This window comes from Dama dama, chromosome 26, assembly GCF_033118175.1.
Source record: "Dama dama isolate Ldn47 chromosome 26, ASM3311817v1, whole genome shotgun sequence".
Classification (NCBI taxonomy): domain Eukaryota; kingdom Metazoa; phylum Chordata; class Mammalia; order Artiodactyla; family Cervidae; genus Dama; species Dama dama.
In genome coordinates, this window is record NC_083706.1 from 47,780,243 (window position 1) to 47,802,740 (window position 22,498).

Here is a 22,498-nt window from a genome sequence, read left to right on the forward strand (position 1 = left end):
CCTTCAACTTAGAGATGCATTTTCCATGGATGGCCCTTTAACCCATCAGTGACTGTTTTGGAGTTGTGACAGCCCGTCATTGCCTGTTGGATTCATGGAGCTTTCCTCTCTGTTTTTCTGTGGAGCATCTCCTCCAGATATGCCTTAAAGCCTAAGTATAATTTCATCTATTCTTGAGAATTTTTTATATATTCTTAAAGATAAGCTATATCTGTGTCTTGTCCAGTGAAGAATTTTTCCTCATTCATACCACATAAAAATATTCTGTATTCATTTTATCTCTTACATGGAAAATGTGATTGTTTATAATCAATACATAAATCAGTTCCTTAAAAAAATTTTTTTTGACCTGCCAAGGTTTAGACAGTCACTGGATTTTTCTTTTCTATAAGAATTTTCTGTTTTGCAAGTAAGAGCATCATATAGCATTTTTTTCTAAACCAGGAAAAACACCCACTTAATAAACCACAAATAATAGCATGTTGAAGTAAATATTTGAAAGGTCTTGAAAACTCACTTAAAATGATGTGGATAGACATTTTAGAAATTATAATTTTCTGTTAGGCCTGTTTTCTAAGATTCCAAGATAGTAATATGTTTTCTTAAAAACACATTAAGGAAAACAGAAGCCTCTTCAGCTTAGTCTTTAATACTGGCCTCTGTATAAAGATTGAAGTCTTAATAACATTTTCCTAGACTTAACATGAATGACTCCTACTGCCATGTAATAGAATAGATTGTCTAGAAATTTTCCACTGATAACGAATATCCATAGGAGGATGACCCTGGTGAGACTCATCCTTAACGTGCAGACTGAATGACTCCAGACAGGGTCCTGCGGCCCCACCACCAATCCTGCTTTCAGCTATTGGGTAAATGGGAAATGGTGTTCAAAGAATTGTCAGATTATGGTGAAATATCTAAATGAACTCATGTGCCTTTGGAATGAACTTTAGAACAAGTTGTTAGCCCCTTAGTAGGTGGTGGGAACAAGTCTGGCCAAAATTGGGCCTTTATCATACAAGTTCAAGGTTCCTCAACAAGCCCTCAGCTGAAGACTGGTGCACCCTTATCTGGGGCAAGGTCTGGGGGGTTTTCTTTATAACTGGAAATAGAATAGTCTCGTTTCAGACTCTAGTCTCCTTTCAAAAAACCTAATAGATTGATTTATCCATTGCATAAGTGTTATCAAGCTAGTGATTCACATAGGTGCTTTTGACCCAGTAATAAACAAAAATCAAGATCCTTCTTTACACTGAAAGTTTATTCAGGCACTTGACAGGACTCTTGACATCTGTCTCGCCATGTAGCTTTTTTTCTCTTCCTCTTCCTCCCTCTCTTCTCTTTCCACCCCCCACCCCCCCCCCCCCAACCCCCGCTCACTGTCTGTTTAACAGGCAAACTCTAGGGACCCTGCAAGATTGGGAAGGATGCACAATGAGTCTTAACACCGCTCAGAGCTAACCACTATTGTAGCTATTGATTGAGTGGCCTGAAACTGACAGGCTTCTGTTTTCTGAGCCAAGTAACATGGCCAGCCAATTATTTCTGGAACTAGCTATCAGGAAAAGGGCACTGGTTTCTGGATAGTCAGCTGAGTGAGGAAGGCTGCCCACCAGCTATAACTGGCTCTGGCGGAGGATGGAGCCGGCCAGCCCAGCACAGTGACATGGAGCTGCGTGCACTCGGGCAAGGGCATCAAACCATTTGCCCCGAGACCACAGGGTGTGGCCACTAGGAGAATTAACCATGGTCCAGGGATTTGAAGCACTTTGCAGCATTGCCATGGTGCATGGTTTGAAGGGGAGCCTGGCAAGGGAAGCTAGTTTGAAAACTTGGGGTCACTCACATGGGTAATAAATGGTGGGTTATATTTTAAAATAATATGAATAATAATACCTGTCACTTACTGAGCCTCTTCTGTGTACAGGCACTAAGTTTTATGCTTTACAAAGCATGTTCACATTTACTCTTATGAGGTAGACTCAGTAGTCATCCACCTTTTTCAGAGAAGGAAATTAAGGCTTGACTATTAACTTGCTGAAATGTCCTAACCATAAGTGGTGAGGCCAGAATTTGAATCTGCAGTGACAGTAGAGATGGACAGAGCGGATGCATTTGGCAGATATTTAGGTGATAGAAATAATGGTGCTTTCTGGCCCATTAGGCTATCAGCCGTCAATTGTTCTTGTCTTGAATAGCTGTCCTCTTTTTGCCACAAATGATTACTTGAACATACTCTGAACGAGGAGCCAAACCATCACATTTATTAAACTGTTTTCCCAAAGTAAAAGTAAATGGATTCTGAATGAAGATGTTTTCTTATTCATTAAAAAACTTGTACTATTTGGTTCCAGTTCTGTGCCAGTCACCTGGCTTGGTCCAGAGGAGACAGATGCAAAGAGAATGTGTTTGTTTAGAGCCTCAGTGCTCACAGATTGGGGGAAGACAGTCACCCCCACAAATAATGATAAAACTGTGACAGCTGCTCTCTGTCAGCTAACATACAGCATAGGAAAGTGTCTTTTTTTCTGGAAGGCCAGGGAATGCCATGGAAGCAGCAGGAGGAGGAGCCAGGAAAGATTGGAGCATGTCAGTCTCATGGTGGTGAATGACCCTCTAGGCACTCAGTATTCAACAGAGGACACAATCTAGCAGTCTGTTTTCGAACTGTGCCTCTCAAGCATAGGCTTTTTCATTGAAAATATATGTATAAAATATCAGAGGTCATTGCACATAGTCAGGGTAGAAACTTTTCTATGAAGCATACAGTGTATGTGTGAATACTGAATGTGAATATATAAACATATATGTATACTCACATATACACATTGAATCTTGGCAGAAGATATATTTCTTACGTATGGATTGTGGTTTTAAAAAAAAATACGTGAAAGTAGTTTTAGTGAATTAACCTCTGTGAGCCTCAATGTCTTCATAGCTGTTTTGAAGTTTAAAAGAATAATGAACAAAGCCATTAGCACATAATAGCTAGTCATTAAATGTCAACTGTTATTAGGCTAGTGAATAGTCCATTGCCAGGAACATGAGAGATGGTCCATAAATATTGGTTAAGTGGATGAATGTATGAAGAAGGCAAGTGAGGTAAAAGTGTGAGTGATCGAATCAGAGTGGGCACTCCATGATGACCATGTAAACATGATGAGTCTGGAGAAATAGTCAGGTCACATTTGAAGAGACTTGACTGCTGGACTGTTCGGCTTCATTCTGTTAAGCAGTGGAGTCAGTGGCTAGTTTTGGAACAAACACTTGAATATCCCTGGAGAGATGATAAAGGATGAATTCGTAGCATAAAGTGGATGTTCAGGTACATAGGTGAGAGCAGGCTGTCTTAAGGGTGTCTCTGCCTTTTCTTGTGGTCTCTTTACATTTAGCAGCAGGGCTAGTGGAAGGCTTCAAGAAAGGGATTGGAAATGTTAACCTAACCATAGACAAAGTGAAAGTGAAGTCACCCAGTCCTGTCCAACTCTTTGGGACCCCATGGACTGTAGCCCACCAGGCTCCTCCATCCATGGGATTTTCCAGGCAAGAGTACTGGAGTGGGTTGCCATTTCCTTCTCTAGGGGATCTTCCCAACCCAGGGATCGAACCCAGGTCTCCCACATTGCAGGCAGACGCTTTACCATCTGAGCCACCAGGGAAGCCCATAGACAAAACCAGAGCAAATAGAAGGGTGCCCAGTGACCACTGGGATTCAGCTGAATGCACAGACTTTGGCTTCCAGGAATGCACATTGCAGCATCCACTTCGCTAGTCAGACCTATTCTTAGTCTTATTCAGATCTAGTTAGATTTACCTGCATCCTACCTTCAGCTAAGGGCTCAACTTAAACAGACCTTCTTCAGGGAAACCTCCCTTGTCCCCAGTCCAAATTGGGTCTTTCTCCTGTACCTTCAGAGTACCTGTACTTCTGTTTTCTTTTGCTCATACTTACTCTTAGTTGTTTGTTGGTGGCTGTCTCTGCCATTAGAATGTGAAGTCCACGGGGCAGAGCCTGAGTGCTCACTGTTTACATCCCCAGCACCTAGCATGCTGCCCAGAATCTGTCTCAGTTACTTTGTGATTTTATCATTTTTCTCTGTTGGTAAGTTTTATTGTCTGCTCAACTAAATTGTAATTCTTCAAAGACAAGGATCACATCTTTTACTTTAAAAAAAAATGCTGTTTTTTCTTAACTGCAGTTCCATGAATGCTGGAGTAAAATTGGGGCATGCTGGTAGAAGATTTCTATGTCATTATTGTGGGTAGAGTTGCCAGTGTGATAGCTTAGATCAGAACTCACGCAGTGAATGGCTTGTAGCATCACTAAAAAGGCAGCAGTAATACCTTTGTATGGCATTCTCGTGGTGTTTTTCAGTTTAGAAAAGTACAGCCACATATGTTTTTCTTATTTGATTCTCAGAATGGTCTTGTAAGCCAGGATAGGAAATGCACTCACTGTTTTATACAAGAGAACCTGTGGTCCACACAGTGGATAGTGGAGGCAGCCTCTATAATCCACATCTGATTCCAAACAGATGACATGCATGCATGTGTGTGTTTGTGTGTGTTTCCTATTACTGCAGTACCTTTCCTCTCAGAATAGAGCTTCACTTCGTCAAGTTTGATCGTACATATGTTTGTGGTCACATATACATATAAGGAAGGATTCAAAAATAAAATATATACACTTACATAACTTATATAAACCTTCTATGCATATACTTTATGGATGAAATGTGTAAACCATATTTTCATATGAAGTTTCTAAGATTTCCAAATAAGTTCTTTTATATAATGTGAATAGTAATTATCTAAATTAGTAGTTTTTTCCAAAATTTGATTTTTCCATGTTAGATTATTTGCCAATTCCATAATACACCTAGTAGTTCAACAAGCTTTTATACTATATGGGAAATTAACTTTATACTTCCTAAATTTTCCTTACTAGTTAGTTTGGTTTTCTAAACTCAGATGGTTAATAACTAGAAAAATTACACAGCTTTTTTTTTTAAAGGCTTCATTCTTTTAACCATCAGTTTTTCTATTCATAAACTGTGCTACAACCTGCCATTTTATAATAACTTTCTAAAGGAGGCAAAATACAATCAAACGTGTCACCATAAATAGAAAATTCTAGGTTGAAATTTATTTTCTTGAAACATTTTAACATTTATTTCATTCAAAATAAAGGTTAAAATGAAGACTGTCCCCCAAATAAATGTGCATGCAAGTTACAGACCTGAATTAGATTTTTTTAAAAAGTTTAAGCCATAATCATGGAGAACTAGAAGTGTCTCTATAAATACTGTATGTCTTCCCTCTCTGCATTTAACAGGTGAGGAAACGGAGGCAGAAAGGCTAGGTTAATTGCTGTATTCTGCACAGTGAACGTGGAAGACCCACGACTGATGTCCTAGTTCTTGCTGTCATACTGTGCCGCCTCTCTTGCTTTCCTTTTTTGCGCATATAATAACAGTAACAGATGGTGATTATTGAAAGCTCACTGTGTATGTGTGCCAGGCGCTGTTACAAGTTTTTTGCATGTATCATCTCATTTAATCCCCACAGCAACCTTACGAGAGAGATAACAATTGTCCCTATTTTATAGATGAGGAAACAAATAATGGATGTGCAGATCTCTATATTCAGGATGAAAGGTAGAAATACTTCTATTTTTGTTAACTTCTGCCTTCTAATTTTTTATTAGTTTGTTTAGATTATGACCATATTCAATAACCTTTTAAAAATATGGTTATATACATATTGGAGGCTTCCCTGGTGGTTCAGCAGTAAAGAATCTACCTGTCTGCCAATTTAGGAGATGCGCTTCAATCCCTGGGTTGGGAAAATCCCCTGGAGAAGGAAATGGCAATCCACTCCAGTATTCTTGCCTGGGAGATCCTGTGGGCTGAGGAGTATGGCAGACTACAGTCCATAGGGTCACAATGAGTTGAATCCCACTTAGCAAATAACAACAACAATCCATAGTGAAAGTCTCTTTTAGTAGGATTGCTGCTGGCCTTTAATCATGATGATATATTATGTATCACTTTCCCTAACTCCTAACGAGTCTTCTGACCTTTAGCCTTACTTTCCCTCGGTCCTTTCTTCATGCTGCATATGATGGTGGAATTAGCTTTTGAAAATGCAAGTCAGATCACATTGTTTCCCTGCCAAGACTGTGTACGGCCTTCGCCAGTGTTAATCAGACTGAAGGACCAGATTTTCATAGGACTGCAGATGCAAAAGTTTTGGTGAACCATGCAGCTATTTGGTAATAACAGCTGAATCTGCAAGATGAGATACCTCCTAGTTATGACATAGAGTGGCCAACAGAAAATGGACGAATGATATAAATAGTTCTAGAAAAAGAGTTGAAACTGCTATAAAACAAAATGTTCAACTTTACTCATGATAAAGGAAATACACAGTCTAACACAAACAAATTATAAAATATCCCTGAAAGGATACATTAAAAAACCACTTGCCTTTGGCCAGGGAGACTAAGTGGTAGGAGACAGGAGTATATATTTTTTTTAACCCTTTAGAATTTGTAGACAGTCACACATGGGGTCGCAAAGAGTCAGACACGACTGAGCAACTGAACTGAACTGACACAAGTATTGGAGTAATGTGGATCCCACATACTTAAATAAACGAAGAAATAAAAACTAGCTTCTTCATACTGGTTGGAAACTGCACCTGAATATGTGGAGTGTTCAGAAGTTAAAATATACTCGTAGCGATTTATAAAACAGAAAATTATCATCATCATCTCTTACTTTTGTGTATCACATTTCAGATTACAGAACATTTTCATGTGCTGTTTCAGTTATCTTACAGCAACCTCATCCACTTTTAAAATGAGGAAGCTGAGCCTCAGGTAAATTATGATTCACCTAAGGTCACGCTGCTAGTTTTGATCAGTTCACACACTGCAGCATATTTACATAAATATCTGTCTACCCTACTAGATTCTGAGCTATTGACACAAGCAAAACTATAATCTAGGCCTTCTGTTCCCAGTTAGCTGCCATTCAATGATTATAGCTCAGAAAAGAGTCAGGGAAATTATGTCACCTCCTTTCATTGTCTTGGGAATTACATGGAAAGGGATGAGTCTAACCAAAAATAAAACAAGATTTCAGAAACCTCTTGTAAGTAGTGCCATTGTAAAAACATACAGAGAAAAGGATGTAATTTTTTTTCTCTGTATTTTCATTTTAATTTCTATGGAAGGAGGTGGATTCCATACGCCATAGAACCTTGTCTCCACGTTGTGGAATTTAATGTTGTTACATATTCCATTTGGATTAACTTTAACATTTCACCTCTTTAGGACCCTTTTCACAAACTTATTTTCTGCAAAATTCCAGTGATGAGTGAGATGACTCAACTGGATCATGGCATCATATATGTACATATTTTTAAGGACTGAATTAAGAGTCAGAAATTATGAAATAACTTGCCAGATAAGAATTCTTGGAAGTCATTTGAACAAACCTTAAGCTTATAGTAAGCGTCTGAGAGGCAGCAGTAACTTAAGGATGTGCTGTATTACACATGTTCTAATCCTTCAGCATGGCCACTTCTTGGTTGAAGTGAAATTTAATGCTAAAAAGAGGACACATATTATTTTCCTTAACTAATGAAGAAGAAAACAGTCATTCTTCAAAGAGAGAAAGGAAAAAAAAACTTATACAATCTGTATGGAATTCAGACACGTTTTTTTATTAAACAGGACTCTGTATGAAACTCTTGAGAATTTTATAGTAAGGCTTAGATAAATATTTCATGTTACATCTGAAGATGCAATCATTTATAGTAATTTTAGCACTCTGATTTCTGTTTGTTTTCAGATTTGAAAAAGCAAACATTTTCTATGATGATTTATATCTGGGAGCTGCCAATTGAGCCCAATTTAACAAGCCTTATCTTTATAAATAAATGAAATAGGATAATAAGGAACAGCTCTACTTACTTATATTTTATGTCTCTCTCTTTAGACAGAAGCAGTGTTCGAAGATTTTTTTTCTTACTGAAATGTAAACCATGGCCTTTGTAAATGCCTTACTCTTTAACCCCCTAAATGTAAGCTGATCTTGGATGCAGGCACCATCTTTCCCTCCAGCTGCCTCAGGAGACTCTCTGGAAGCTACTGCTCTTGGTTCTCCTCCAGAGCAGATGGAACCCACCCCACTCCGCGCTTGCCACTGTTCTAGAGCCTTCAGCTGACAAGCGGGGACTCTCACCAGCTCTAACCCCTCGGTTCAGGTTCTGGGAGTTGTTTTGCAAACTGCCCTTTGTTAGTTTGCTGGTTTGATAATTTTTCTTTTTCTTAGATAGACATATTGACATGGGGTATTCTTTGTCTAAATGTGTATTCACAGTTCATTCTATGTATAATACTTGCTTATGTTTGGCCGAACTACTGATGGAGGGGGACATACCTTGACTTCATAGTCTTTCTCAATTGAAAGATGGATTTTCTTTATCCATTGGCGAGCTATCTGCCCAACACCTACCATGTTGTGCTCAGCACTTTGGGTACAAGAGGAATTTAAAATTCATTCATTCATTACACAGTTTTTGCACCTACTATGTGCAAACGCCCAACTAGGTCCTGAGGGTGCAGCAGGGGTCACATAGCATGATCCCTGCCTTCCTGGGGCTTATGTTCTTGTGGGGAAAAGAGTCAGAAATAGAGTAAGCTGATGACAGGTTAGGAAAATTGCCATCAGAAAAGGAGGTGCCGTCAGGGAGGGCAGACCTGGAGGATGGGAAGGAACCAGCAGTAGTAGAAGGTTCTTGGGAGAGGGGGCTGGAGAGAGAGGCTCTATCATGGGAAAGAGCTTGATGTTATCTTCTGGGAAGCATGAGAAGGCCGTGGATTTCAAGGTAATGAGGAGGATAGAAAACTATAGGAAGTGGGGTTAGAGTGAGAAAAGCAACCTCAGACCACACAGGGTCCCAGAGACTATAGTCAAATGCTGGCATTTTACTTTGGATCCAATGATCCTGGGGGCAGGGGTGTGAGGCAGAGAAGATACGCTCTAATTTCCTTTTTTATTCCTGAAGACCTGGCAGCTTTGTGAAAGTGAACCAAAAGGCACAAAACATGGGGTAGGGCTGAGAGGTGTGAGCCAGACCATGACAAGGTGTGGGGGGAAAGACAGGAGCTTTTATAGACGTGGAAATGGAGAAGAGAAGCGACCCAAGATGCATTTCAGAAGTAGAGACAAAAGACGTGCTGATGGCTCCATCGCACCATAGGACATGGGGTGGGAGGAAGGATCACAGGTGTTGCACTGGGGACACCGTGGGCAGAACTTTGCAGGAGGAAGTCACAGTGTATTTGGGTAGCATAGTACACTTCAGACCCTCCACCTGTGTGCAGTACCCCCTAGGGGACAGTGTGAATCAGGTGGTAAGTCTCAGCACTGTAGGAGTCAAAGTGAGCAGTTGTGGCTCCAGGAGGTCAGAAGGGAGAAAGAGAGTTCTATGCAGGGGAGAGCTGGATGCTGTCCTGGGCTTGAGAGAGGGCTGGGGTGTTTGAATGGCAACATGTGGCCCTGAGATCCAGAATTGAGCCAAGGCTCTGAGGGATGTGCACAGCATGTCCAGCCTGGCAAGAATGGATGTTAGGAGAGGTTAAGGTTACTTGCCTGTTATTCCTTTTCTCCTTTCCCTAGTTTAAGTGTTAAGTCCATAGATTCGGGTAGCACCCTGGGCCCTCTCGCATCTTCCACACTAGGTTGAGATGTCTTTCGATGTTGCATAGGGGAAATCCCACAACCCCAATCTTCTCCCATCTGCCTTGCACACAATTCCATGTCCACTTTTGTCACCTGCATTTATATATTTCCATTTATTTCTCACTTAGGTTTTATGGCAGGTACACAAAGAAACCCTCAGATGTCTCAATATGGACCTCAGCAGACAGGACCATCCATGTCGCCTCATCCTTCTCCTGGAGGCCAGATGCACCCTGGAATCAGTAGCTTTCAGCAGAGTAACTCAAGTGGGACTTACGGTCCACAGATGAGCCAGTATGGACCACAAGGTAAAGAAAAGTTTCTCTGGAATACACTCAGTAGGTTGTAGAAATTTTACTATGCGAGTTCTTTTAAGACCTCGATGTTATAAACATGTAAGATCCCGTTGCTACCTGACAGATCTGTGAGGTTAATGCAAACCACAGCCCTTCAGTTTCCCATAGTGATGGGAAGAATAATTATAGCAACTATTCATTAAGCATTCATGCATCAGACACTCTGGTAAGTGCTTTTCATACATGTGTTATTAATAATGAAGGAGTGAACCCTTGTTTCTGTGATGTAGCTCTAAATGCTTGTTGCAAAAACAGCACAAGCCTTGACCTCAAAAAGTTTGATCCAAAACTTAGGTTGTTCTGTTGAGTCCTGATTCTGCCCCTCCCTCTCTGTAATTACCTTTGTAACATTGTGCTCACTACTCAGAAGGATTGCATTCCATTACTTTTCCTCCTAATCTGTCCCCAGAGTGCTCTATCAGGTAAATAATAGTTCTAGTTTTCACAGTCATTGCCAGTTTTACTCTTAAAAGACAGGACAAAACCTGAAATGGACATGTCTTTCAAAAAGGAAGATAAGGCATGAGTAGAAAAATAAGTGGAACCATGCCCAAAATGCCCCATTTACATTCTGCCTTCCTAAACATTGATGTCTGTTTTGTCTTACACGTGCAGAATCCTTTCATCAAGGTGTTTAACCTGATACATTTTTTTTTTCTAAGTCACTTCTAGCAATAAGGCATTTGAATTTAGCACCTTCTTTATATTTTGTTTATTTAAATTAGACATTAATGGATAACTTAGAATGAGTTAATCTGGCACAATTCCCAGAGTTTCCTCACTTCTGAAAATACCAGGAATGTTCCGAGTGAAGACAATGCCCTCTAGGAAACTAGTACAATGTTTGCCCTGCCTCCACAGCCAAACCAGATTCCCTGACTCACTAAAGCCGTAATGTTTCTCCCATCCAAGTACAAGCCAGGCCCGACCCTGCTTAGCTTCTGAGATCAGACGCATTCAGGGTGGTATGGCCATAGACAAGCCTTAATACTTCTGAGAGTGTCCATCTGGAAAATGTGCTGTGCTGATGCCCTTCGAGCTTCTTCAGCCATAGAAGTACCTGCAAGGCCAGATGATTCTTTGAGGAGGCCAGGTGCCTTCTCAGCTTCTTACCTGGTATTTCTCAGGAAAGCTTTCCTTACCTCACAGTTTGAAAGCTCTCTTGTTTTCTAAAGATCTCTTTCTGAAGGATTTTAAGCACCTTCAGAACTATCAGTGTAGCACCATCACCTCACCTTATGTTGCTCTGTTATTTTGTATTCCAGCTATTTGCGTTGTTGGGAAACTATATTAGAACACCCAAAACAAATGTTTCCCGTGGCCCTTTCTGCCTCTGTCCATGTGCATGTAGTCAGAGTGGTATAAACGTAGGTTTGACTTGATTCCCTTCATTCCATGTAGATTTCTGTGTTATTAATTCCTGTAAAAGCTCTGGGAATTTAAGGTCCCAGTTGATAGCCAGGGTCTGCCTAGTTCCCCATCAGCCAAGGTAGTTGTGACATGTGGCAGTTTGTTGCTGAGCTAAGGCAAAACATATCACTCAGCTGTGAGAGCACCTGCTTGCCCTCTGCACCACTCAATGGGTATCTTCAAAACTGGGGGGACTTTGGCTATCTGGAAAGGACGAGAACTTTAGCAAAAATTGGGAAAGCAGTTTGTAAGTTGAGACATGCACAGAAAATGTGGACTTTTAGTCAGAATGTAATGGAGACAAGACCAGGGCCTTATTCTCAGAGTTAGGGGTGGCTAGGGCCTGGGACTTACTAACTGCCACTCCAAGGGTTTCTTGTATGTTATCTTGGAAACTGGCCACTCTACTCTTAAATACACTTGCAGTCTCACCTTCTGCTGCTCTCAAATAAGGGAAGGTGGGAAGGCAGTGCCTTGGACTATCTGATGAGTCTTGTGTGAATGGCTAATAAAGCACTCATACTTTAGGAGTTAGCTAATAACACAAAAGATAATTTCCATAAAATGGGTTTATCCTCTGAATAAAGCCCTCAGTTTTCTGGAATCTTTGAATATTAAGATTCTTGATTTAATAGCACTGCTCCTGTGAGAGTTCTCACCCAACCTTGTATGCCTTTGGAAAATTGCTTACTCTCTGGAGTTTACTTTTCCTATAGAAAATGAGAAAATTAGATTGTGTTACCTTGGAAGTTGCTTCTAATTCTAATGTCCTGAGTCTGAATTTTGCTTCGACTCCAGCGCCTTTTTACATTAATGTGGTGCCCTGGATGCACTGCATAACAGTTTGGATATATAGTCAAGAAGATTGTTGTTTTGGGTTTTTTTAAGGTATAAATACTAAACCTAGGTTGGACAATTTAAAATAAGGCTGACAGTTTTCATACATAGCACTTTCTAACTTTATGCCCTCAGCAGTGTTCTCCTTCCATGTGGCATCTCCAGCATATTCTGTACTCCCCCTCACCCCCCAGGTTTCTTGACTGGCTCCTGATGCCGTGAACTAAAAATCCATTTTCTGGTGCTCTCAGTTCAAATCAGAATTGTTTGCTTTACTCCTTGTATTCCCCCTGTCCTCACCAAACAAATGACAGGAAATGGCAATTATAACTTGTATTACTCAATTCAAGAAACATTCTTATCTTTCCTTTCTCTCTTGATTGATCCTTTTGAACAGAGACCCAAATGAAGTATTTTTTTTTCTTTCTCTTGATTAACTACTCAAATTTATTAGTAGAATATTCAGCTTCCATCTTTATGTTACAGGTTTTGATGTCTGGAAAGAATCACTTGTGCAGAGATCCACAGAGTCGTTTGTCATATCTTCTCTGTTACTAGCTAGATGGCTTTCTTCCGGGTTAATGTTTTTAAGAGATCTCAGGGGAAGATACTTTACAGTCTCTTTTTGCTAAACTTTTTGTTGTCAGAAATAGCTTCTTCAAAATTATTGGTAACAGCAGCCAGCATTTATTAAACACTAGTGAGTCCTGGTCTTAGTGTTTTTCTTATATTAACTCATTTAATCCTCATAACATGCCATGTTATAGGTACCACTGTTACTCCACTTGAAGAAACTGAGGCATGTACCTCATAAACACCTTTGCCCAGGGTACACAGTGGTCATGCTGGGATTCAAATTGAGGTATACTTTCCCATTTTTCTTCATTAACAGGAAACCTGTAATGTCATTCCATTTTGCAAATGAGCAAGTTAAGTAATTTACCCACAATCCCACAGCTGGTCAGTGAAGAGCGAGGGTTTGAACCAAGAAAGACCAGAGGCCACTCCCAGAGTGCCTGCTGTGTCGTTTCCCATGACTTAGATACACTCCTTCCTGCTGGTCCCTGCAGCGAGCCGCTGGAGACAGAAGACAGACTGTGAGCCTTCAAGGAGCTTTGGGGAATACAGGCTTGAAATACGCCAAAAATACTAGAGATTAAGAATAAGATTCCTATTAAGAGGAAATTTTTTTAAAATGTATGTTAATACTATAAAGTCTGAATTATTAAATACACAGATGGGATGAAACCGATCTAAATGTGTAAAAATGTTTAATTACAGTGTATTTTATGAAATCGTGCTTTTCTACCTTAAAGCAAGCACATATAAAATAACTCCCCTTACAAAGTGTTTGTGAGTAGAGAGGGCCAGAGAGACTTGGCTCTAATAAATAAAAAGGAATTCTTTAATTGCTGTATTAATTATTAATAAATGAATTTGTATGTGGAAAAGGGAGCTGAAAGCCATTTCATCTTCATAGCCTTTCTATTTCCTAAGGACAGACATTGTCTTGTTCGTATGTTCTCTAGAGCAGGGTCTGTCACAGACTGTCCACAAATATTTTTTGCATATTTGTCACTAATTGCAAAAAGTGAGGGCCTAGCCTTAGTTTTGCAAGGAGTTAGGAGTATTTTCTTGAGCAACTGACAGGAGTTCTGAGCCGCGATTGCCCCCAGGTGTCGCTCCCTGTGTGAGAGTCTGGGGCCCCCATGTGCAGCTATAGACATTGCGCACGGACTGAGCCTTGGTTTTATGCCTTGATGTGTATAGTCGTCTTAGGAAGCAGGGAGCTTATAAGGAGATGAGTCTGACGAGCCTTTATTCCTAAAGTACTTGGTCAGAGGTGCTTTTCAGAAGGGTTTAGAGTGCTCCCCTCTAAAATAAATCAGATGCCATCGGAACTCTTCCTTCTCCTTTATTCATTAAAAGTCAGCAATGGCAAACTTTAAATGATACCTAGTTGAAATGAATGCAGCTCTAAAATAGTGAATTGCACGTTAATAATCTTACAAGTGTTTCAATTCAAGAGGAACAACGTATAAATGTCACCCACCAGCTACTCCAGAGAGCTTTCTAGGCCATGGTAGCCTTGGGGTCACCATGACCCACAATTTTAGTCCCCACTCTTGCTCTTAAATTAGGTTGAATTCAGCCTCTTTTCTATAGAAGTGAGGTGTGTCTGCCGCATGGGTTCATTTTACCCGCCGTGAACAGTGCTGCTAATTGGAGATCTTGTTCTTTGGCTTTCTGGAGGCTGGTTTGTGTGCAGGCCACTCCTGCTTCAGTTTCATTCATTTCTCTCCTGAAACAGGTTGCAGTGTTCTTGATGTGTGTGTGTACTTCTTCCTGTTACGTTAACTTGATTTTTTCGTTAAATGGACAGTGCTAGGGAAAAGTATTAATTCCATAGTCTGTAAAGCTTTGTTCAAAATTTTCTAAATCTTTATCTTGCTCATAGTAGGAAAAAACAAATTGTAGCAGATCATATTATAGCCAAAGGTGATTAATAGCATCATCTTTTGATGCTCAAATTTAGCCTTCAAGCTATAAGGTTGAAGCTTGAATTTTTCTTAGCAGACTGATAATCATCTTAACTTTGTCAAAACCTGGGAATTAGGAAAGAAGTAAGGAAAATTTAAAGTACAAATTGACTTCACAGTAAGAAAGAAAAAATATACAGCAACATGAATTTTGACTAGTGTGAAGATAATTATTTCACTTTGCTCATTAAAATCAACAGCATCTGGGGTGCCAATGTCCCCTCCCCTCGCTGAATGACTCGGCATCCCATGGGGCGTGGTCATCCTGTGAACTTGGATCGCCGGTCTGGATCAGGACAGTTGTCAATGGTGGTGTAGAAACGCAGGATGTGGACAGGCTGCTTGACTTAAGTTTTAGCAAGCTGCCTTTTCCTGAGGCTCACAGCTATGCCATTTTTTAAATTGCTTGTTTTAAAAGAAATGACTAGTGTTCAATTCAGTACACGTTGGCACCACCGGTCCTTTCTGAAGGCTTCCTGCACCTGCCATCAGGTGAAGCGGTCAGAGCCCTCCCTGCAGGGGGAGCCGTTCCCACGCCATCCGTGGGTGTGCGCAGCGCGCAGCAGCTCTGAGCCCGGGGAGGACGCAGGTGCTCAGGCACCTGTGACAGGTGACTCTGAGAATCCTTCCTTCCTTACCATAGGGCTTTTACTGTTTTATGCCGAATTTGGCTACTGAATTAAGACAATATAATTTTACATTTTTTTAGGGCAATAGTTAACTTTTTCTTACGCTTTACTCTGAAATAGATTTGAATATCTGTGCATATTGAAAGTAAAAGGAGGCTTATGATACAGTATACAGTAAAAAGAATTTTACTGATGGAAAGTTATCTTACTAACATTGGGGCAGCTTCTGTCTGTTCCTTGGCAGATTCTAATCATTGTTAGCGTCCAGCGATAGTTACTATGAATATTTTTTTTCCCCACAGCAACCACAGGAGATAGAGAGTCTTGTATTATACCCTTTGTGCAGATGAGGAAACTGGACATTGTGGTGACCAGTGTCTTTGTGAAGGTCACACACATGCAGACATTTATGCCCCTGCTCCTTGAGAGCCTGCGCTCCTCTCTTCTCTCCTTGCTCTGAAGTCAGAACCAGCATCGGACTTGCCCATATGTTCCCAGGCCTGTGTGTATGTCAGCCTTGGTGGTGGTGGTGGAGAGGCACCAACATGCACACACAGCTCCCCCCCCACGGCGGCTCTCCTCAGTCACGCTCTCAGGGGTGCCTGCCCTCTCCACTCTGTCCAAGCTCTCCCTGCTCCGTTTTCCATCAGAGTACTCGGCACCGCATGGCGTGGTCTAGGTTTATCTATTGACCTATCTCCTGCCAACCAGAGTGGAAGCTCTCTGCCTTCGCTCACCGCTGCATCATCAGCAGTGAGCACAGAGCGGGCACAAAAGAGGCTCTTAAAAACTATTTCCTGAATGGATGGAGACAGAATTCCAGGGATTCAGACAGAGAGAATTCTGGAGTATTCCATTGCTCCTCCTTGATGCTGCTTTGATGCTTGATGCTTGTTAGGCTGACTGCTCAGTGCTGAAGAATTACCTCTGGGAGACGGCACTAGGGATCATTGTTGTCTGTTTTCTCTCTGTGCTTCTGTATCTTCTGTATTGAGCTCGCATCACTGTATAATTACATTTTAAAGGAGTTAATTTTTATAACATAATGGGAAAAAGCTACCAAAAGTGAAACATTAAAGTCATACTGTAAGGCAGTGAATCTTTCCATTTCTTTTACAAGCTTTATATCATATTATTATTGCTTTTGCATTTCGAATACTTTTTAAAATGCATGTTGACATAGGAAAAATGTGGTGCCTCGTGTATCAGTTCAAAAGATAAATTAACTCAATTTCCACAAATAGTAGGGTTTACTGCAGCTTGGGGTAAGTGCACTTTCATTTTGAATCTGTGGTCTTCTTAACTACTCAGTCAGTTTCTCTCCTAAATCTGTGCCTGAAAGCATAGCACTGTGTGATCATTCTGATTAGAAAAGTAACATTGGAAGGTTTTTGAAATACAACTTTTTTACACAGCAAGGATCTTATTTACATGAAAAATGCTCTCAAAATCATTTATCATTAGGAAAATGAAAATTAAAGCCGCAAGAGTATCCGTAACAGCTACTGGAATGGCTGATATTTTTTAAAAATTTGCAATATCAAGGATATACAGTGAGCACTGGGAACTCTCATATGTATTGTGGTAGAGTTTCTTACAAAGTTAAGAACGCAGTTAATGTGCAACATAGCAGCCATCCCTGGAGTTTACCAAGAGAGATGAAACATATCCACTGGGAGACCTGTGTGTAAGTGTCAGTAGCTTCAGTCACGATTGCCAGGAATGGGGACAGCCCACATGTCCACAGAAGGTGGAATACAGCTCAGCAGCAGAAGGGAGCAGACTCCTGCCTGATATGCACAGCACTGTGGATGAATTTCAGAAGCATGATGCTGAGTGAAAGGAGCCAGACCCAGTACTGTATGAGTCACTTTCCATGACGTCCTGGGGAAGGCAACACTGCAGGAACAGAAATCAGGCCAGTGGCTGCCAGGGCTGGGGACAAGATTGACCACCAGATGGCTGTTCTTTGTCCTGACAGAAGTGCCCTTGCCATGTCTTAACTGTGCTGGTGGTCATAGGGCATGTGTGCTTGCTAATGCGTAGAAATTCTACCTCCATAAACATGACAAGTGTAGTAGTAGATGACCATAAAAAGTGCTGATTTAAACCTAATTCACAAATGTGTTCATCATAATATATAGCTAATTATTCATTTTTTTCCAAGTGTCTGTTCTGTGATTTGTGCACCATTTTACCCTCCACAGCAAGGGGAAATAATATAGGACCTTGCATGCAGTAGTTGTTCCTAAGTCATTGTTGGATGGTTGAAAGTGAGAAGCAAAATAGCTGGAAACATTTAATAATTCCATAGAAGCTGTAACCTTGGGATATTAATATTAACTAGCAAATTTTAAAATTGCAGAGTCAGGTACAGAATTATTTGTGATCCTCCTAAAATAATGTTGGTGATGTGAATAGAGTGTAGCTCCTGCTTCCGTTATCTGGTGCTTGAATACAGCTCCCGGTGAGTTAAAATCTGAATTCATTTGGTGACCAATTTTCCAAAGCTGGTGTGCCAAGATGAACCCACTTGAAAACTGTGGGCTCTCAGACTTGGCTGCAAGGCCCGTCCAGCTGAGGTGGGCTGGCCTAGCATCTGCTGCCTTCATTGTGCTTAATGCTGGATCCATCTGTTTTCTGTCAGAGCCAGTGCCAACAAATTACTAATCTATTAGAGAAACATGGAAATAAGATTGCACTCCTCATTCCTGGCTTTTCCTCTCATATTTTGCTTGGCTTACATATTTGGTTTTTATTTATTTTGGGGAAAAAGATACATTATCGAGTAGGCAAAGTGAAGGGGGTGTGAATCATTTACTCCTACACATTTTTAAATGATTATGGGGAAAAGATTGTATTAGTGATTATTGATAATATTATTGTTGATGATCGTGATGATAGCTATAATTTATTAGGTAATCCCATGCTTGGCACTGTACTAGTCACTTTCTGCCCATTGCCCATTAATATTGTTACTTTATCTGTCAAAACTCATGTTCCAACAGGTTAAATAAGTTGTCCAAGGTCGTGCCCCTAGAAAGTGTCAGAACCAGTATTCAAATCCAGTTTCTACAGCCTGTGCTTTATCTGTTGCTGCCTCTTAAGCCGTTTAAAGCCTTTAGAAACCATTTTTATCCAGGCATGTGAGTTTAATGAGAAAAGTCTTTTAAAGTTTCAAGGAGAAGAAAAGGGAACTTTGTATTTCTTCCACCAAATAGAGGCCTCTATAATTAGAACATATTCCCTTGACATGTGCTTTTGAGTGCCAGTTTGTGAAATCAGCCCAACTGATTGAGGGAAAATAAGCCTGGGAGCCCAGCATTCAATGGGCCTTTCTAAGCACGAGTGCACGCATGCGTGTGGGTGTGCATGGTGGTTGTGCTCTGATGCATATTCTCCCGGGTTACAGAATGCTTCCTGCTGTGCAATGAAGACCAGCTGTGGAACTGAGCAACGCTATTGAAACAGAGCTCTTCTCTTCTTATCACATAAAATGAATGAGAAAGATAGAAAATGGGGACAGGGGTACTGGACATCTCAGTTGTTTTCCTTTGTGGTTACTAAAATACAGCCCCTGACTGGCAGTTAAACCCAAGGTGCAGGAACCCAGAGGGACAGTATTTCTCTGTTCGAAGTATGAGCAGCATTCTACTTCAACCATAGGCAGGATTTAGCAAAACCAAGGACCTTCCTCTCATATCAAGTGCATTATGGGCTTAGTCTGCAATAACCATGTAAATGCTTGTTTTCTAAAACAAGATTAAAGTGTCATTTCATTTCCTTCGAAAGCAAAGGGTACATATGTTTTCACTGAATAACGTTTCTTACCAAATGAGTCACTTACCAAGTGTTGAGGGAGGGAGAGTGGAAACTAGCTACAGAGGAACAGGAAGAATATGTGGATTAATTTCGTTTGCATTCAAGCTACAAATGAGTTTATTTTTAATAAAAGCAAGAGCCAAGAAAGAGCACTGTATCTCACTGATGTTATCAGACAGTCTGGAGGGAAGGGCTGAGAGGCGGACGGGGTGGGGAGGGGTGAGCCTTCATCCCACCACAGAGCAGAGTCCCAAGGACTGTGCTCTGGGACAGGAAGAGGGGGACACAGCATCTTGTCCACTGCTCTGCAGCCCCCCCATCCAGTGTGAGCATAAGGTGCCCTTTCCTCTGAGATGGTGTGATGGGAAAGTAGACGGGGACAGTCCATGTGGTCCCATGGGACAGCAGATTCAGAGTCGCCTCAGAACTTTTTATAAAGAACTTCAAAATTGATAAACAGTGAATGTTTACCTTTTGTGTTGTGTAAGTCGCTCAGTCATGTCTGACTCTTTGCGGCCCCATGAACCCACCAGGCTCCTCTGTCCATGGAATTCTCCAAGCAAGAATACTGGAGTGGGTTGCCATTCTGTTCTCTAGGGGATTTTCCCAACCCAGGGATCTGACCCAGGTTTCCAGCATTGCAGACAGATTCTTTACCATCTGAATCAGTGTTTACTTACAAACAATATCAGGTTGATTATTTCTTCAATGGCAGGGTATCTTCTTGAAAACACGGTTTATAGTTGAGGTGCTGGCGTAAAACACTGACTCGCTTGCAACTCGGGGGCACCTGAGGTGATTGTATTGAACTTCTGCAGTCCCTTCTCTTCCCTTTCATTTTCCTGTCCATTCCAGCTCCTCAGATGGCCAGTGCCTTGCTCTGCTGTTCCTCCCCAGCCCTTGGACTTCCAGGAAAACCCCGGGGAAAGTAGCTGCCGCCTTTAGCAGGTCACTTCTCTGCTGATGGAGCCCTTTCTTAAGGAGCTTGTCCCAAGACTGGTCTGTCACAGGGCTCAGCGGCTCGTGGCCACTCTGGCTGGCCACTGTGTTTGTAAATAAAGTTTTATTGGAACACAGATGCTCCGATGTATGTGTGTGTCACCTCTGGCCACATCAAGGCAGCAGTGGTGGTTTAGTTTTGACAGAGATCATCTAACCCACAAAGCCTAAAATACTCACCCTTCAGCGAGTGATAACGCTTCATGGACAGCCATGTGCGAGAGTTCACAAGCAGCACCTAACGAAGAGCTGACATCAGTCACTGTTGAAAACTCTGGGCTTCTTACAGGTTTGGAGGTGCCCTTAAGAAAACCTGCTTTCACGATTGTGATGATGCTGTTATGTCAGTGCAGTTTTCCGTTAAGTGTTTGAGAGGCCAGTCAGGGGTGCGGCTAGCGGAATACAGTGTACAGACCACGGCTCTGAGGCCTGTTAGCCACATGACCTTGGGTCAGGTCACTCTGCATACTGCCTCAGGCTCCTCCTCCCTAAAGTGAGGACACAAGTGACTGGGTTCTCTTAAGCTTGACCTAAGGAAGAAAGGAGGTAATGCAAAGAACTTGGAGCTGAGGTTAGCACACAGGAAACATGGACTGCTGGGTTTTATTGTTGTTGCTGATCTAATCCAGTTTCTGCTGGGAAAACCTGAAGAAGCCCCTCCTCACCCTCAGAACACGCCCCAGGCTGGGAAGCCTGGAGAGTGGGGCCCTCTTCCCTCTGCGCCCTTCTCACAGCCGCACCAGCTCAGCAGTGCCTTGCTGTCACGTCTGCTCTCGCTGTCTGTGCTGTTGTTCACCGCCTCACCCACAGGGGCCCTCTGTCCTCTTCTGCGTTATTCTCATCCCACCAGTAACCCCCGACCACTTCTACACCCATATTTGAGGCACTTTACACAAATTACATCATTTAATCCTAACAGCAACTCTTCAAATAGACTGAAATAAAGAGGATCCTCTCTGTTTTAAAGGGAAGAGAATGAAACCAAGAAAAATTAAAAACAACTTACCTAAGGTCACATGGTTGGTATATTCACAGAGTTTTTACTCAGCCCCAGTTCTCCCAGATCCCAGAGCCTACCCCACACAGATTCCTGGGTCAAGACTCAACGTGGTTTTTCAAAGACCTTCACTCAGCCTGCCCCCTGCAGATGACCCCCTGTGTTCCTACTCTGCAAGGACTTACTCTTCTTTGCTTACAGTTTTTACAGTGCCTTATCTTTTCTGTTTTTGCTTTTGTATTTCTTCTTGTCTTTCCCCTGCTACTTCACCTTGTACACACACACACACACACATTCACACTCCTACATTGTGAACTTCTTGAGGAATTGCATTGTATTTAACCTTACATCCCCTGTGCCTAGAACAGTTACGTTAGGTAGATGAGATTCTTCCAGGAAGTGGTAAGAACAGATGGAGAAATACTAATCCATACTCTCCAAACACTTCTCCTTTTACATATATTTCATTTCCACAGTCACTTATTGGGAGGCAGCATATTTTATTGGTTAATTACATTGGTTCCATAATCATTTTGCTTGAGCTTGAATCCTAACCTACTAGCTCTTGATTTTCTTCTTTTGTCAATGCAGTCATGGTCGTATCTATATTTCTCATAATTATTGGAGGAATGAATGAAATCATAGATGCAAAACACTTAACCTGATATCTCACACATAGTATGTGTGGTTCAGCAGTTATTGTTATCGAAGTGGCATTATACGTGCCTTCAATTTAGTTGACTATAATTTATGTACCCTCAACTAAAATAAAAGGTGTGGAAGGAGAGAGAAGACAAAACTGTTGAGCTAGTCCCGGCCGTCTCCCCCAGGAGCGTGTGCCCCGTGTGAGCAGGGACGGGGGTGAGATTGCAGACGCTTCTCTCAGTCTCAGAGCCTGCCTGCTTGCTGAGTGCCACCGTCCTGCTTTGCTGAGTGCCATGCTTGTGCTTGAAACTTAGTTAAAAGACATGGTGCCAGGTACAACCCAGCCACTTTTATCTGGTGCTCAAGCAAAAAAAAAAAAATGTCTCTCGATACCAGAGAAAAGCCGACTGGGTTGAACTAATTGCAGGTCTCCACATGACCCCTCCTGTGGGGTTTTGAAGGGTAATTTTGACCATATGTGTATGTTTCCTTACACCTTCTGAAC

The 22,498-nt window shown here is 41.5% G+C and overlaps 1 protein-coding gene across 1 annotated transcript in view; it reads left to right on the forward strand.

The window, feature by feature from the left end:
• ARID1B (AT-rich interaction domain 1B) overlaps positions 1–22,498 on the forward strand; it is a 416,979-nt gene that overhangs the window by 331,266 nt on the left and 63,215 nt on the right. Inside the window, exon 12 of the mRNA XM_061130238.1 lies at positions 9,887–10,066. Coding sequence (XP_060986221.1) covers positions 9,887–10,066 — 180 coding nt within the window. The remainder of the gene's footprint in view (positions 1–9,886; positions 10,067–22,498) is intronic.